Source organism: Rhamphochromis sp. 'chilingali', assembly GCF_963969265.1.
Source record: "Rhamphochromis sp. 'chilingali' genome assembly, chromosome: 2".
Lineage (NCBI taxonomy): Eukaryota > Metazoa > Chordata > Actinopteri > Cichliformes > Cichlidae > Rhamphochromis > Rhamphochromis sp. 'chilingali'.
This window is the reverse complement of record NC_137930.1, coordinates 54878900-54897047: the sequence shown is the minus strand read 5'-3', so window position 1 is coordinate 54897047 and position 18148 is coordinate 54878900. Positions and strand designations below refer to the sequence as shown.

Below are 18148 nucleotides of genomic sequence, written 5' to 3'. Positions count from 1 at the left end.
ACGAGTGTAATTATGTATTGATTAGAACTAACTATTGATTTAATCATTTAAAGCCTTCTAGTCATAACCCAAGGCTCAAAATCATTTGTCAGGCAAATAGCATGTGCTAAAGTGTTTACTCAGTACTAATAATTTATGCGAAAAGTACGTTTTGGTCACCTTCTCAAAACCCTCAGTGATAATAGTAATTGTCACTGTGCACACTTTTGCCCCCCCCCCCCAGTATGTTTAACTGTAGATTCTTTATTTTCATGTTCTAGCCTATCAAAAACAACCACTGCATTTTTTTTCCTTGTGAAATCTGTTGACTCATGTTGCTAAATGTTGGCTGAAGTAACCACTGGCCCCGTATGGCTAAAGGTCAGGGTGTTTGGCCATGATCAATAGGGTTAAGGTTATTAACATATGATGAATATCATGAGGCCCTGGGAAAGCAGAGCAGAGGGCCAAAGAGCTGGACTCTGGTTGGCTGTAGCTTGTTTCCAGGAGGCGCCAACCCCCCTACAGACCTTAGAGGTCAGTTGAAGAGCTGCTGACCTCTAACCTTGGGTCGAGAAGGTGATGGAGAGGTTTGAAGTCTGCATAAAACAGACTGATAAAGTATTAAATGTGTCGGTGTTTAATCAAAGACAAATAAACATCAGTGTTAGTATATTTGGAAAAATCTTTACTGTACAAGCTTTATTTCTTAGTCTCCTTTCCAAAAATATAGAAACAATAGCAGGAATTGGAAATTTTTTAACTAGTAAAGCAACCAATTCCTTTATTTCTGCTTGGTTTTGGCATGCTGTGGGGCATTTTTTTAAACTGTAAAAAACAATTACAAAAATAAGGCCAAGATGGTTGTTGGGATTTAAATATATAATCTGAAATCTTATCTGCTGATTATATTGTTTTAAACATGTGGCTACACTGGTCAAAGAAGGCTAGGGTAGGTGTGACAAAGCCTATAGCGACCCTTAGATTAATAATAATAATGTAATTATTTGATGCGCGTGTGGAAGCAGTGGCCAAGAAGAGCCATCTACACCTGTACTGAGGAAGTTGCTGTTTTTTCCTGTATATAGAAAACTGCTGACTATTTGTTGTTGAATTGGTTTTAACATTTCTCATTATTATGTGGTTTGGAAATATTAGAACCAAGGACAGTATAAATGTGAACAAAGATGTGAGGATAGTCACCAAATATGAGCCCACCCCCAGACGTCACTACCTGCTGCAAAAGGTCCCCCCAGTTGTGGAAAGCCAGACCCAACCCTGCACAGAGAATTTAAACTGCTTCCTTCATGCTGTAAGTACAGGACAGCACGAGTTAGGTGTATTAGGACCAAAAAGTCCTTTGTTCATGTAGCAAAAATGATACAAATTAAAACTGAGATGCAAATGTAACATTTAATTTCTTGTTTAAAAAAAGACTTCAGCTTCAAAAAATTTGAATTTTCTGCCAGTTATTTTGTGTGATATCTGTACCTTACCTTACACCAGTGGGGTTTTTCCCCAAGAAATTTTAGTTTATTTTAACTGGAGGATTATTTATTATTATTTACATTTAATGAATTTTGGATGTGGATTTATGTTTTGTGGTTGTGTATCGTTTTTGTTTTTCCTTGTGGAGGATTTCTTGAGAGAATGCCTGTAAACCAAGTTTCCCAGTAAGAACAATAAAATGACTGAACGTGAACTGAAGCGAAAGAAGAAGAATGAGCACTTAAAACGCGCGCACAAAAAAACCTTCTTTAAAAAAGTTTATTGGCTTTTAAAACCACTTTAAAAATCTCACCAGTGAGTACTTTCCATTGAAAAAAGAAACAACGCGATTGCAATATTAACAAGCTACTGTACATTAAGCGAAACACCAGACAACACCACAGAGGAGGGTTTTTTTTTTTTTTCTCTACTGGTAGAAATGGACAAGATAGTCTGACAGAGTTGGGTCTGGGTCAGTCAAAGGTAAAGAATCACTGCTTGATGGAGCTTCGGAACTCATAAAGAGGTGCATTTCCTTCATTCAAATTCAAATATCAGTGCCATATTGTTAAAGAAAAAAATGAAGAGAAAATGTTAAAGTAAAATACTCTTCACAAAATGCATTTTGCAAAAACAAAATACAAACAAACAAACAAAAAATATGTAAAAATTGTCAGAAAACAGTCAACATAACATACAGAAGAACATTAACTTAGTAAACAGCACACAATGAAAATGATGTAACTCATGAAACTAGCACTGCCAGTCTGGTTAACAGAACCTGCCCAAATCACAGAAGACAGTGGTTACCAAGAATACAACGTACAACAGAAGTAATCACACATGCGTGCGTACAATCATTTATCAACATAATGAGCATGTAGGTTTTAAAAGGTTATTTAACTTTTTTTCCCCCCTCAATGCTTTATATTCTCATGTAAGAGAATGAGTAAGAAATGTGTATCTCACTGAGATTAATGCACATTTTGCTACAAGACAATTAGTCATTTTCTGACAATTCACTGAAACTTCCTTACTCGTTTTGTTGTAAAAAAATTGTTTTTGTTTTTTTTTTCATTTTCTCTTTTTTTTGCGGGCATCCATCATTACATTTGTCCATAAAGATGTGGCAAAGCCATGTGTCATAAAAATTTAGTGCAATAACGTGAACCTCCAAAGTTTGTTGAAACGTGAGTAATCGCTTTTTTTTCATTTGTTTTTTTTCCAGTGTCTGCTGAAAGACTTTGAGCACAATGTCTGTCACAGAGATGTTTGCAACCAGCTAACAGTATCACAACTTTTTTTTTCTCAATATACCATGCTATTGATCCTGCTCAAAGCACACATCACTTCTGCAACTGCAGAGACCTTTGAATAGAACAAAAAAATAAAACTAATGAAAAAAAACATAATCAGCAAGCGAGACCAGACAGCATTACTTTTACGACACACTGAGCCAGAAATGTAACACACAACATACAGTATCTTGCTGACTATAAATCTGCTTTTTTTTTTCCTCTTTTAAATGGCACATACTTAGCTAGAATAATGGCCATAATATAGTGTCTTGATACATCAAATCTCTATGTATCTATCCTATTTACAGATGGAGCTTAAACATGACTTATACAACATTGACAATAGCCAAAAAACTCAAGCAAGCATCCTACTGTATCACTTAGCCTACCTGGCTAGCAGTGATGGTTTCAACATGCTTTCAGGTCCATGGTTACCTATAAAACATAGGACAGTGACCATTTCACAAATATACATACTGTACATAAGATTTATCTAACTTCATCCTTTTCTGCGAATGCAATAGATCTCTTTTATATCTCTGAGGCTGCCCGCTCCCCGTTGTTGTTAATGTTTACAAGGAGTGTTTCTACGTGTAATAATCTCTTATGATTTTCAAACAGAGCATCTTTGGTATGGACATAAGGCTGGATCTCCACAAACATAATAATGTAATTTCCTCTTGATCTCAAGATGACATCAGAACACACTTCAGCCTCCATCCTCCCTTGTAAATGAGCCTTCTCCATACCATTGATATTCTTATCCAAGCTGGGCGTACAGCATGCCAAAACCCCCCATTAAAATAAAAACAACCTCATGACTGTGAGTGCACCTGCCATGGTATCGTGAAATGACGGCATATCAAATTCCTCTAAATTCTTTAACGATAAGGGCACACACAGTGTAGTCGTTAGCCTATACAATACATATCTATACTGAAACACTGCAGAACAAAAACAATAAGAAGTAGTATTGAAAATATCAGAGTAACAGCTGCCTTGATATGATGAAGCTCTGGATGGTTCTGAAGATATCTTAACATTATACTATATACAGTCTCTCTAAAGATGGCGTAAGGCCTTGGACTTTGGAAATAAGGCAGCCAGTTGTTGATTCCTTTCAATGTATCGTCCACAAAGTGGCCTGAATCCCCATCTTCTCACTACAGATTCATCTACTCCCTTTATAAGATAATAAACAGTACAAGAAGTATAGGCTTAAGAAAATTTCACTCTCGGACAATGCTCAGATGTGAATCAGTTTTTCCACTGATTTGGTATATGATAAAGATCATGTCATAAATTCAGCACCCGGCAGCTTAAGAGGCTACCCTTTTAAATATTCAGATATGGCAGGCAAATGTACTACAACTAACATGTGCATATACTACAATATCGTCTCCATTTGGTTGAATTTGAACTGCAAAAGCATATGTTGTTGTTTTTTTTGGTGAAGTCTCTTGTGCCAAATTTCCTACCCATCACTCTTCCTTAATTGTTCATCAAATACAAATATTGCATTATTGAAGATTGCCCTTCTCCTAACGTTCTTAAGTAAGTGCACGCGGCCACTGAGAGAACTCAGATGAGGGAGAAAAGTGGTTCGACACTGAAACTCTGGGTGACAAATGCCAAAAAAGGGGAAGGGATCAATTAAACATCGCGTGTAGGAGAGATTTTCTGGTACGCCTGGCACTTTGAACAGAACAAATGGCAAAGTCCAGACAAATCCCAACAAACTAGAGTTTAAAAACAGATTTACTACATATGCACAAAACCAAACAACAGAGAACAGAAGTCTTACAGAATAAAAGATAACATTAACCCAGCATCTCTACTGTAGTAGGCTGGTCTTTGCTTTCTAGCCAGTCAAAACCAGAGTTCACAGTATCACTGCATATCTGCTGAAAAAGCGGGTCGTTCTTCAGTTCTTCCAGTGTTGAGTCTTCATATTGTTCCTGCTGTTGATTGGGATCAAACAGTAAGTTGGTGTCCAACGTGTTAAGGTCAGTGATGCTACTGGACAGATCTGAGGTCAGTCTGATGTCGTTTGAGAAGTCGGACGCCACGGCGTTGAGCTCCGAAGCTACCTGACCTACCAACTGGGAACTGGGGTTGAGGCCATCATCCCCCAGCAAGTCCTTGACAGTGTTGTTGAAATCCAGCTGTTGCTGTTCATCCTCCACCTCCTGCTGCTGTGTGCTCTGGAGGAGCAGCTGTGGCTGTGTTTGCACTGGATTCTCCTGCAGCTGCTGCTGTTGCTGGTCTTGTTCACCAGAGCCCACTTGTGCTTGGCTGTCCCCAGTAGAGAAACCTCCCTGTTCTCCACTTCCGGTGGTGAGGTAGCCGTGCTGCTGGAGCTCAAAGGCAGCAGGACTGGAGCTGACGGGCAGCTGAGTCTGATGAGCAGTCCCTGCAGCAAAGCCAGGCGTGGTCTCCAGGATCTGTGTGAGGTTCATACGGGCCGTGTAGTTAGAGGGGAGGTTGTTTATGCCTAGACCGCGGACAGAATCATCCCCGTCCGCTTCCATTTTGCTGAGGAGAACATTCGTGATTTTGGCCGTGTTGCTCTGACCCTGCACGGGCAGCATCTCACTCTGCATCATGATGTTCAGAGGTACAGACTGGCTACGCTGGACCATGCTGTGGACAGAGGTGACGGTCTGGCTGTTCGACAGGATGCTGAGAACCTCGGAGGTGATGGGGGAGTTAAAAGGTGAAACCACAGCGCGCGTTGTCGTGGTGGTACTTGTGGTGGTGGTCGCGGGGCCAGTGTTGCCACTGAAGTTTCTCTGGCGCACTGCTGGGCTAACACTGCGGCAACGGAAAGTACTAGATGCAGACGAGGATGAGGCCTTGCTATCTAACGGTGCCGGCACAGCAAAACTCTCTTGTTTTGTAGGAGTTGTTACAATTTGCTGCTGTTGTTGCTGCTGCGGCTGTTGTTGTTGCTGCTGCTGCAGCTGCGGCTGCTGCTGAACTGGAGAGATCGGGGTCAAACGGCCAAAGTGGGCAGCATCCTGTCTTGACTGAGATTGAAATGACTGGCCAGGAATTGCAAATGCATGTGGCTTACGAAACTGATCGTCCACCAGGTCTTGGTAGCTGGGCAAAATGCCAATGCTATGGTTCGACAAAGGACCTGAAGAGTTGCTGTTGTAGCGGTTGTTGATCCACTCCAGCTTGGCCTTGTCAGGGTGGGTTGCCATGGGCCTTTGCATGGGCTTGACAGGGCTGCTGGAGACAATACTGGCGTCGTGGTAACCTGTAATGCTCGAGTTAATGGGAGTAAAAGCAAAAGGGTTCCTGCACTCCACGGGGCTCGGGGGGACGCTGCTGCTGCAGTTGGACAGTGGTGTGCTGATAGGGGTGTGACGACCCATGGCTCCATCCACAGGGGTTATGGGAGCCATACGGGAGCACGGGCTCTCCCTCGTCAGGCTGTGAGCGAGCGTCATTTCAGAGGTAGGGGTGGGTGTCGGGGTTGGTGTCGGCGTGGGGGTTTGGACTGGAGTGGTACTGCTGTGGGCAGACGGGTAGAAGGTAGTAGTGGCCTGGTGAGTGCTGAGGATAGAGCCTTGACTGCTGGCTGACTGACCTTGCAGGGTAACGTCCACACAGTTACCGAACAGACCCTTCAACTTCATCTGCTCCTCCATTTGGACTAGCTCCTCCACAATGCTGTCTTGGGTCATGTCATCATCATTGAATGGGAAATAGTCCATGTTGGTCTGAGAACCTGCAAAATCAACCATTTCCTGTGTGAGGGTGAGCTGGCCCGAGGCTTCAGAGGGTTGGGCTATAATGGAAAGTTGGTCAGCAGGGGCTTGTTTGTGTTCTGCTGGTATCTGCTGGGCAAACGCCTGCTTGCGAAGCTCATCAAGGTGCCCCTCCTCCCATATTGTGCTCTTTAACTCACTCATCACAGAGGCTTCGTGTGGTCCTGAGTTGGCTTGTATGGCACAAGGATCCCCAGTGATCTGCTGCAGCAGCGCCTGATCGGTCGTGTTATTTCCCGCCGCCCCAGTGCTGGTATCGGGGCTGACAGAAGGGTCTTCGTGTTTCACCACCAGGTCTTGGTGTTTGACAACAGTCTGGGTGCTCTCAGTGTGTGTGATGGGTGAGTCAGAGAGTGCGAGGATCTGTGTGGGCCCTATAGAAGTGTGTTTCACTTTGCAGGGGGCACTCTCTGGTCTAGCAGGGGTTCCTGGTCTGGGGATCCTCTTCACTGCAGCGCTGACTCCGGGTTTGGGATTGTCAACTAGAGCCAGCGGCTGCTGGGATATAAACACCCTTTTCACTGGAATTGCATGGGATTCCCCGCCTGTGCGCTTCCTGGGGCTCTTGGCGTCTGCGCAGGGATCCTTTGATGTTGAGGTAACAGCAGAGGAGCCACTAGATGATGTGTTGACACTGGAGTTCTGATTATCAACAGTCAAGTACAAAGTACTGTCATGGCAGTTACTGTTATTGCTGTCCTGAGTCCCAGCTGCAGCTACAGAAGTAGGAGGAGATGTGGAGTCATTTTTTATCCTCGCCCCTTTGTCTGTTCCTGGAGAACATTTAACAAGGAAACTTGGCTCACTAGCAGCCCTGAACTTTGCCACTCTCTCCTCTTTGGCTCCTACAGCAGTTTTCTCCATGCCAGAGGCAGAGTTATTGTCATTTCCGGCTTCAGACACCACTTTGGCGTCAGCAGAGGGCATGGGAGTAGAGGCAGGAGCACTAAGTCTGACTGCAGGAGACTGGGGGGCAGCAGAACTCCCACTTTGTAACTGCTGGGATTCATCCAAAGCAGCGGTGGTGCTCACGCCAGCTGAGGCTGGTCGCACAGAAGTGCTGCTGCTGTTACTACTACTGCTGCTGCTGGGAGCGAGAGCGATGGCTGTCATCTTCACCACGTTCACTGAGCTGACATGGGGAGTGGGCATCACAGTTTTTATTGGGCTGTTGGTGATGAGCAACGTGGGGGGTGAACGCAGCGTGATGGCACTGGTGGCAGAGGGCTTAGGCAGGATCTGGGCGTACCGTGTACTGTGTCGCGCCAGCCGGTCACCTACAGGACTAGCTGAGATATTCTGAGAAGTTTTGGGGGACTGTTTGAGAGACTGAGTGACCACTTGAAAGTTCACAGGCAACACTTTTCCTTCGGCTGTCCCTACGGGACTGGGTGAGGTCATCAACTGCCTGCTTCTCTGTACCTGGGAAAACAATGAGAACATAACAGCACATTTTAAGCAAAATGATCAACAACTTGTCAGATAATAATTAAATAAAAAACTCAGTCACGTACCGTCACTGGGCTAGGGACAGCTGCTACTACAATGCCTATGGTAGGCTGAGGGGAAAGCAGAGCAGGGCTGCCACAGGGGATCGTGGGGCCCGGGGTACTGGCCTCTGTTCTCTTGACCTGGGTCTCAGTGGGCAAGGGTGAGTGAAGCTTCTGCTCCTGCTGCTTCTTCTGGATCTTGCGTTGCAGTTGCTGCTTTGCATCAACAGAAGGCGAGGGCAGGGTCTTCACCTGGGGCTGGAATGAGTTACACTCCGCTGTCGGCACAAACGCAGAAGCTGGAGTTGGTGTCTTCATTCCTATCAAGACATACGAGAGGAAAAGAGCGGTAGATCGTTGGTGGTGTTCTTGTCTTGTCAAACATCTCTGCTGAGGCATGAGCTGTCTGCAGTTCTGGATAGTTAAAATTCAACAAACATGTACTGTGTGTAGCCTAACAAACATTTTACAGCACACAGACATCATGGGGACGGTTAATTTAGATAATGCTTAAAAAATAACTACCTAAATAAGGCCTTGATAGGTGTCAAGAGGGCTACTGATTGGTGTGAATTACTTCAAGTCGAAGTGCTTTGCATAAACATCAGCTAACATCAGTAAATACACTCTCTTGTGCAGATATGCCAATACTGGTTAACAAGACTGATACTGGCCAATGCTGGCTAAAACCGATTGTTGGACAATAACTTGGTGCACTGCTCGAGTATGTGCAATCACGATTTTAAGTGACAGGTTAGTTTTAGAAAGATTTGCATTATGCATGTAGCTTCACTTTAAACATGAAGTCAGTTTTTTCATTTTGGTATTTCTGCTTTGTCGCTTGCAGTTCAAGCATCAGCGTGGCAGAAGCCGCACATTTATTTGCAATTTGTGACTGACGGTCATTTCTGAAACAGGACTTTTGATTTGCATGAAAGGCTGGGCTCAAAAAATTAGGATCACACTTAGAAAACACTCTTGAATCAGTGAGATGGAAATATGTAAAGAAAGAATAACAAACAGCAAATTATATTTTTTGACAGACGGTGATGCCTTCCGAGCTTGTATATCTCAAGTGAAAAAACACAATGTTTAAGATGTACTACAGTGCCCAATGAACTTCAAACTTACATGCACACGAGACAACAATGAAACAAACACGCCAACAGATCAATAGGACACCTTTACCTGTGGGTGTTCCGGTCATAACAGTGAGTGCAGCCATGGACTTAGTACCGATGTAGTGGCTATTAAGCAGAAAACGAGCCAGGTCCTCCACGTTGTCAAACTGACGGCTCAGGACCTTTTGAGCCCACTCACACACTAATCCACAAGCTGCAGACCTCATTTCATCTTCAGCACTCGGAGACTGGCCCGTTGGCTCCATCAGTTCACACTAGTGAGACAGAGCAGAGCAGCAGGGAGGTGAGCGTCGAACAAATTTTTCAAGTCTAACTATATGGATCGGGTTTTTTTGCAGGCAATCTTACCCCATCACCAGACTTCTGAAGGTCCAGGTTGGGTAGGGATGGCATGTGAACAAAAGCTTTCTTCCTTAACCCGCTATAACAGTATGTGCGAAGGAGTTAAGGTTTCTAAAGCATGAAGACTGTGCAAACCTAAATGATTATAACATGCCGATATTTGTACGTTTTTTTGAAATTCTGCCCTAAAAATATGACACCATCTAAGGTCAGTCATCAGCCTTTCATCTGTGAGCCAAGGATTCCCTGCTACTACCTTTCTACTTCTGTAGCCAGACTCTCTTGGAATTTTGACAAAATAGTTCTCCAGGCTTTATGAAGGTATTTCAAAGCTTTTCTCTGGATATTTGCGGTTTTTTCTTTTTTTTTACCATTTTCAGGGGAATGTTGTTTAATTTCTTAAGCCACTTCACACTAAACTATGAATCATTCAAGCACTAAAAAGGCACTTAGTTCAATGGATGAGCAAGTGTTAACACAGTTTAACAGGCAAAAAATATTTTTACACTAACAAGCTGATTCCCAAAGAGATAATAGTTGAAAACGTGGCTTCCCAGCGTGGTGTGCAGTGTGTCTTTAAAAATATCTGAGGGCACTGGACTCTTTTTGAGTTCACAAACTTGTATCTTTTCCCTTGGTTTGGTTTCTTTTCACACAGCAAAGACTCCAAGCAAACTCCAAGTGAACCAAAATGCATCACCACAAACCACATGAGAACATTTAGTCTGCTTACTGCTCAGACGCGTCTGGTGTGTGAGCAACACAAGCAAATACAAGAAGAAGGTGCTGTGTTTTGGCCTTATAGAGATAACATGGAGAATTTACATTCACTTTACAGCTAGCTGCTAGCCCATACTGACTACTTATGCACTCTGCACATCTAGGTTACCATGCTGCATCCCAGAATTCAAGAGAAGATGTTCAGCTCAAACTTGTTGCATGCACCTGCTAGTTGGCTCGGATCACGTTCACACCATAAATGAACCGCTCGCTTGGAAGTGGACTGAGACCCCCGACCATGTTCACACGTGCACAAGCAAACCACACCAAGATTGAAAACTATTTTGGCTAAACTAAAAACTGGCTAAACACCGCAGGTGTGAAAGCACACTAGGAGAGTTCAGGTATTTTGAAGAATAAAGGTTTTCACACCAAATATTGACTTAGAAGCTTTTTAGAATTGTACTAACTCTGTGTTGCCTTGTCTACTGTATTGACATTTATGTTTGCATGTTTCAGTAAATCCTTGCGCCTATTTCCCATTTTCCTAGCAAAATATAAAGACAGATGCCTCAAGACTGTTTAACTTTTTTCTTTCTTTTTTTATTTTATTAATAAATAACGGAGCAGCTTTGAAGCTTCCTCTTTTGGGGCAGCATGAGAACATGAAAAAAAACTCAAACTGGGCGTGACAAACACCCAGTTTGAGTCTTTCTTGGCATGTAAAGCCGAGAACTTTACTTTTTTCCCTTGAATTTTTTCCCCCTGAAGCTTTGTAATCCCCTTATGTTGTCTGGCCATAGGGTCTGAGCTCAGGTAAGCCTGTCCATAAAAAAGGGACCGTAGCAAATAAATGGCAAACTAACTTACATGCACTCTGGAACTTAAATTCACAGAAGCCAAGCAATGATAACTAATGGCGCAACTCCTCTCTTGACTCTATCCTCTGTGGAATTTTGAGGTTTTAATATATTTATAAAAAGCTTATTTTAAGCCCAGCTAGTAGTATCATGTTGAGATGAATTGCCTAAGATCTCTGCAAGCAAACATTAATGATCTGCCTGCTCATCATCCATACAAGCCCAACTGCACACAACTGCAATCACCTAAAAGAATCACTCATGTTGAAAAAAAAAAAAAAAACGAAGAAAGAAAAAAAGAAAGAAATACAACCAGGGTAACACTTTGTTTAAGGATATTTGGATTTCCCTCTCATTCCCAGACGACGTGCCTTCATGTTAGGAAAGACATTCTTCATGATCTTTCCAAAGTCTGCTGCACTCAGTGGATTGTAGCCGAGATTGTCACAATAGCTCCTTGTAGGAGAAGAGAACCCACATGAGATTATGACGAAACTATAACTGTCTGAGAGCAGATCGCACGTCTTCTGCAAGGTTATCCACTTACTTGTATTCATCATACACCTCTTGCTTTGGGAGGGAAGTCTCTGGGTGCTCTTCTAGGTGATTGCGTATCCAGTTGAATGCATACATCTGTTGAGTACGGCTTGACGACATGGAACTCTGATCACTGAAAGTGGTGCATAAGAAAAAGACATTTGGTGAGGCAGTACCCTCGACTGCGGTGCATCATTTCTTGTTAATACAGAAACTTTAATACCATAATCCAGGAGTGGAGGACCCCCTCTCATTCTCAGTCCAAATGGGCAGAATTTGGGGGTTGGGGTGATGAATAGATATGGGGAAACAAATGAAACACAGACAGCTAGGTATAGCAAAAGTCTACAGATTTCAGTGGTTCAATCATACAGCTGAAATGTTGAAGAAAAAGAAAAAACCCTCAACAGTGACTTAAATTCAAATTCGATGCCCCTCTAGCGTCTATCAGCCTAACCTGTGTCTGTGTAGCAGCCAGTGGATTTTTGACAAGCAATGAGACAGTGCCGATAATGTAATGAGAGCCACAACAAAGCATGTATTTGTGTGTGCGTCTGTGTGTGTGTGTGTGAGAGAGGGAAAAAAAAAGCCAGAGAGCAAAGTGGAAAACTTAGTTTAAGTGCTCGCCTGTGACATACCTTTTATCATTGCCACTGCTGGGACCAGAAGGCAACTTAAGGTAGAGGTAGAGCTTTTCGATGTCTGTAAACTTCTCAACATCTTGCTGTAAAAATAAAAACATCACAGAGAGGAGAAAAAAATGAATATGTCTGAAGAGTTTAACACACGTGCTGACGAAGGCTGTGGTCAGGCTGATGGTTTAAAATCTGGTTCATAATTCAACTCAAACAAACACGGACTCTGGAATTACAATTGTATGCAAAAAATTTTATTATTGATCCCAACTTAAGTGCTTTTCATCTGGTTTCTAAGAATGGATTCATCTCACCTCTTCCTTTTGTATTTGCCTCTTTGTTGCTAGGGGAACCAATACTTAAATGAACGAGGTGAGAGCTGTCAGCCAATAAGCAGTGAACGAAGACGCTATTTACTACACATCACTGCTGCAAGCCCTGAGTGAATTACATACACAGTCCTGACCTGCTGGCCACTGGCTGGAACCTAACTCTTCCCTTTTTAAACTTCCTGAACTTCTTTTTGGTTTTTAAGTCTGATCTGATGATCAAAATCACACCACGCCTATGTATTTCTTAAAAGACTTGCATCAAAAACAACTGCAAATGCAGATTATACTGGTGGAAATTTCTCTCAGTGCTATTCTCTCTAAAGTTACACAAGGGTTTTACTGCATAGAGAAATTTTTGGCAACCGGCAAAGAGATTTTAGCCAGAGCCAAAGAAAAAACTACAACAAAACAACACTGGAATAAAACTTTGCTTCTACTAAGTGTTATTAATCTGAGCTTCATTTACTCAAGCATAAAATTTGCTAATCAAAAAGGTCAGAAAACAAATGCAAGGCAAAACAGACTGCCACTAATCTTTGAGGTCTGATTGTGCACAGCCCTCCCAAAAAATCTCACTCTGCAGGAAAAAAAACCACTTCAATGTGTCACCTGTTCAATAAATTTTTCTACATAGTTTAAGGCATCTCGTTTTACCATTTTTGCATGACAACAGTGGATGTTAGTGGCAAACATTTGTCACAGACATAAAAAAAACAAACATATACATTTTATCTGATTCTAAAATGACAATATCATATATGTATCTTATTACTATCTTATTAATAACAGAATATACAATTTGGTACCTTTGACATAGAAATTCTGTGCACATAATGATATGCCGATAGTAGCTCTATCAAACAAAGTTATTAATATAACCACATCTCAGTGCGTTTTGAAAAAGCCGCCCTTTTAGATGTTTATTTACTGTTTTATGTGGAAGCATCAGAGGAGTCAAAGAATGGATTTTTTTTAAAAATCGAGACAAAAATGGAATAAAGCCCAAAAAACAGCGAAAACAAAAACATCTGCCTAACACCAGACAGAGGTGTTGAAATTAAAATCCAGGCTCTGTCTGCTTTACTGACGACAAAAAATAGACAAAAGCTTTATCACGTCGCTTTGATGTCACTGACACTTCTTTGCAGCTGCATAGGCGGCGAGACAGAGGGAGACGCAGCAGTTTGAGAATAATCTAAAACTGTGCATGAATAACCAGCTGAAACCAAAATACAAAAATCTTCATATATTTATATAAACATTGGAAACACTTTTGTCATTTGCTTCGCACAGTGCAAAAAAAAGGCATTCATGAACATAACATTTAATGTGTTTACATGTGTTACTAAAAAAAAAGAAAGAAAAAACACAATATAGCGTTAAGATTTCTGCATGTAAATATTAGTTAATCAAATTGAAGCTTTGTGGGGTTGGCTTTGTCTACTCTGCTTCATCAAGCATGAAACATATTTAATCATTTATATGATTTAATGAAACATTCATTGCACAACTGTTCTCCGAACGCAACAACAAACATTAACACATGACTCTGATAATGAGGGGATTGCAGATTAAGCAGTATTTACTGATACTCACCAATATGCTGTCCACTTTTGATTGTACAGATTTGCTACAATGAGAAAGAGATAAAAATTTAAGAAAGTGAATAAATAAGAAATAAAATGTCATGGATGCATGCAAGATTTTGTCAACATTTCAGCAAATAAAAGAAAAAAATCTCCCTTCCGGGTTACATTATTTTTGTACGTCGTTCAATACGACATATTTTATCATTCGCTGATATACTTTGAGAGCATCTTTGATAAAGTGAGAACATGTTTTAGGAGATTTATGAATATATTAAATCTGTAAAAAAAAAAGACATTTTGAGTCCTCTGTCTGGCAGATTCTCTCTAGGTCGCTCTCTCAAGATGAACTAAGGCAGCGGTCCCCAAGCCCCGGTCCACAGACCGGTACCGGTCCGTGAGTCGTTTGGTACCGGGCCGCGAGAGTTGAGGCTCAGCTGTGAAATGTATGGTTTTCAGAGGCTTTATCAGTTCTTAGCATTATTTTTTTTATCGTTACCCTGGTTTCCCTGGGTCTTTTCCCATGTGTTATGAATAAATCTTCTTCCTCTGGTACCGGTACTGGTTTTATTTTGTTGTATTTATCCGCGACACCTTAAAGGCCGATCCGTGAAAATGTTGTTGGACATAAACCGGTCCGTGGAGCAAAAAAGGTTGGAGACCGCTTAAGTAAGGGACTGAGTTCCAGGTTTTGGTGGTGTTGTCTTCTGTATGCTTCGGGTCACTATCATGCTGAAATATCGTCTGTGTAAGTTTTTTGCATCGTGTCTCCACGCTGCAGAAAGCTGGCATCCAATATATCAGCACCAGTGCCTTACTGTACGGCTGATGTTAGCCAGACTGTGAGTAACAACTAGTGCCTGTATCTCTTGGTCACTCTCCCGACCAAAGCTCTTCTTAGACCATCACAGAATTTTTCTGAATGACCAAATTTTAGGAAAAATTCTTGTTAATTTCCAACTTGGCTGGAACCCACTAACTTTTTATGCCTCACGGCCAGATTTAAACATCTATGGAGATCGCAATGTGGGTTTTTGAATCACACCCAACCAATGTGAATCTGCCACAGGTGTCTTCATTTACTTGCTACTCTCAGCAAAACGCTTGGTGACATTTTATCATCATTTTAGGGTTATCACGAGCAGATGCCGACTGTTTTTTTGTTTGTTTGTTTTTTTGCAATTAAAAAAAAAGCAGCATATTTTGAGTCTGGTGTTACTACACAGTAATGCTTCCATGCCATACCGGACTCATAATAACAGGGAAAATTCCGATGCGATTAACATTGCTGAAGTCTCCGTAGCGTGTGCAACAACGTGTAAAATTAGGCCTTCACTAATCACATTTTATACAGCACGTGCTCGTCCATACCATGATGCCGACGCAAATAACACGGTGGCCGGTTTCAGTTAAAAGAGACTCATCACTAGAAATATCACAAGGCTAATCAAAGCAGGTGTATCAAAGGAAGATGAGCTGAATATTTATGTAAATGAAAAGTTTCACCTTTTCATATGAAACCCCAGAAAACTAAACACACCAGAAAGCACGTTTGCAGCTTGTCACTGCTGGTTATTGTGTGTGTAATGACTACTTCAACTTAACCTTTTATTTTTTTTTAATTAAAGCCTCAGTGTAGTATGACATATCATCTGAGCAGACACGATAATAGCAGCAAACGTGCATCTGGTTAATCTTAATCCCAGTGCTTTTAAATTTGCGACGTGCTTCTTTTTCCTTGTGGTCTTCATGAGTGATCTTTACTTTATCCCTCACGCGCTTCTGACTCTTATCTACGCACAGATGCTGTTTACATCTTTGGCTTCCTTTTTTTTTTTTAATTGCTTTCTGCTGGAAATGAGCCCGTGTGGCCATTGATCTCTTTTTCCCCCTTGTATTTAACATAAACTTAATTTGCTGTAGAGTAATGATGAGGTAAGGGAGGGAGGAGGGACAGAAACTGGTGAGTAATATCCAAAGCCACAGTGCACAAAATAACGTACTGGTTTTTCAGAAGGAGCATTTCTATTTATAAACACACGTTATTCCCCCAAATGATGCAGCCCTCTCATTAGGAGCATTAAATCAGAGCGAGGCTGGACGTGTGGAGCTGCCTGCTTTGACACCTGTCATCCCGAGCATCAGCACCGCCGGTGGAGTCGGTGTCATCTATTATAACATGGCCTCCTATGGCTCGATGCTAATGACCATAGCTACCCCTGTTGTAGGTAACCCGACGTTACCGTGTCGTTAGCGCACAAACAGGAACCAGACGGAGCGGCGCGGTTCGGTGCCGTTGTGTTTCTCTGAAATATTTACGCCTAGCACGGCAGCAGCCGTGTTGTTTTTCGGGCAGCTTTTTGTGCAGCACACTGCCTCCTTGCCACTCCACAGTCAGATACGCTAATTACAAGGCTACGGCTAGCGAAAAGGACATTGTGGCCGCTTGTGGATCGCTTCCATCCTTACCAAATTGAATTCTTTATTTTGAACTGTAACGCGTTAGCCTCGGGCCCCTGGAGTCCTGGCACCAGCGCTGGAAGAGAGCCTAATCCCGAGGCAGGCTTCTGACCAGGTTGTTGTTGATCATCAGCCATCACGATGGAGGGGTGGTGGGGGAGCTTTAACAAGTAGGCCTCATCCCCGGCTGTGCACTGCACCGGACCCACCGCTGCTGGAGCGGCTCAGTCAGCTAGGACAGCCCGCTGAATCCACCACAGAGCATGGCTACAAACACTGTGATCTGACCCTCGTGAAGCACAAAACAAAACCCCCCAAAAAACACCCGGGAATACAAAAGGCATATCGCAGGGTTATCTCCGCTGCCGCAAATTGCACGCCTGCAGCAGCCAGCAGCAGCTACAGACGGAGCTGCCTGCGTCAAGACGCACGCGAGCTGCAGCGCCAGACCGGAAGTAGAGAGGTTTTTTTTAGGGTGAAAATAAAATCCCGATGTTTGCCATGTCGAAAGTTCACTCATATGTGTGTGTGTGTGTGTGTGTGTGTGTGTGTGTGTGTGTGTGTGTGTGTGTGTGTGTGTGTGTGTGTGTGTGTGTGTGTGTGTGTGTGTGTGAACTTATTAAATCGGTGATGAATTCTCTTAAAAGTCATAACACACACCAGGTAGGAAGCATAAACTTGTTTTGGCTGCTAGAATAAGTTTAGGAACTGCTAATACACACCACAGTGTGTAAAATCCACAGTTTCTGCACTTGAAGTACTTGAGAAACCTGCATTTAATTACATTTTAATTGTTAATTGATTTGAATAGTGAATCTAGGACGCCACTGACATTGCCCCGTAGAGCCATCCATTTTACCCTTATGCGTATCCATTATATTATATACATTTAAATTTACTTACCTTTTCTAATCTGCATCTTTGGAGTGACAGATGAGGATGCTAAGGATAGGGTGAGATAGAGGCAGATGATCTGCTGTAGTGATCACTAAAGGGAGCCGTTGAATGAAGAAGAAGAAGAAGAAGAAATATTTTAATGAATGATAGCTGGGCACAGCTGTTATCTAAATGTCTGTGATGTGGTTTTTTAAAATTATTATTATACTTTATTATCTTCCACTGCAGACCAAAGAATTGAACAGGCAGCTGAAAAATGTCCCTGTTGTTAATAAGAAAGACATTATTAATCAAATTATGTTAAACAAAAAAAATAATTCTTGCCTTAAATTTTCTTCAGCCTTATGTATAAACTAAGCAATGAAGCAAATATAGGGTGGGTCTGCTCAATTCTATCTGCCTGATAAACTTAGAAACTTAGTTTCAAGTAACAGTGCACGTAGTAATTGATTTAAACATGACACACCATTATCCCAACATCTGCCTTTGAAATTTGAAAAATTCCAGGAGGCTTTTATTTGAAAAGTCATCAGCGGGACTTCAGGGTCTCATAGCGTCTCACTTGACGCGCTGTAGTTCCCACATGCACCTGCAGGGGGCTGC

The 18148-nt window shown here is 42.2% G+C and overlaps 1 protein-coding gene across 2 annotated transcripts; it reads right to left on the bottom strand.

The window, feature by feature from the left end:
* Positions 1-1730: 1730 nt before the first annotated feature.
* rfx7b (regulatory factor X7b) lies at positions 1731-17080 on the bottom strand. Of its 2 annotated transcripts, none has more exons than XM_080870476.1 (10): positions 16658-17080; positions 14199-14232; positions 12275-12359; positions 11859-11946; positions 11646-11768; positions 11438-11554; positions 9525-9609; positions 9223-9430; positions 8059-8354; positions 1731-7966 (listed from the first exon to the last, which is right to left on the bottom strand). In XM_080870476.1, exons 1-10 carry the CDS (start codon positions 16783-16785, stop codon positions 4586-4588), a joined length of 4545 nt encoding a protein of 1514 aa, XP_080726602.1. In that variant the 5' UTR covers positions 16786-17080; the 3' UTR covers positions 1731-4585. The 2 variants fall into 2 exon arrangements, with proteins under 2 accessions (XP_080726602.1, XP_080726603.1); XM_080870477.1 differs by having other exon boundaries at positions 11859-11898.
* Between the last annotated feature and the right edge of the window lie 1068 nt (positions 17081-18148).

Excerpts from the sequence above, each read along its gene's own strand:
- rfx7b (XM_080870476.1), bottom strand. The coding sequence starts at position 16,785 with ATGGCTGATGATCAACAACAACCTGGTCAGAAGCCTGCCTCGGGATTA. Across the intron at positions 11,555-11,645 it reads GAGGTGTATGATGAATACAA|GAGCTATTGTGACAATCTCG; the intron begins GTAAGTGGATAA and ends TTCTCCTACAAG. Across the intron at positions 7,967-8,058 it reads CTGTCCCTAGCCCAGTGACG|GTACAGAGAAGCAGGCAGTT; the intron begins GTACGTGACTGA and ends TTGTTTTCCCAG.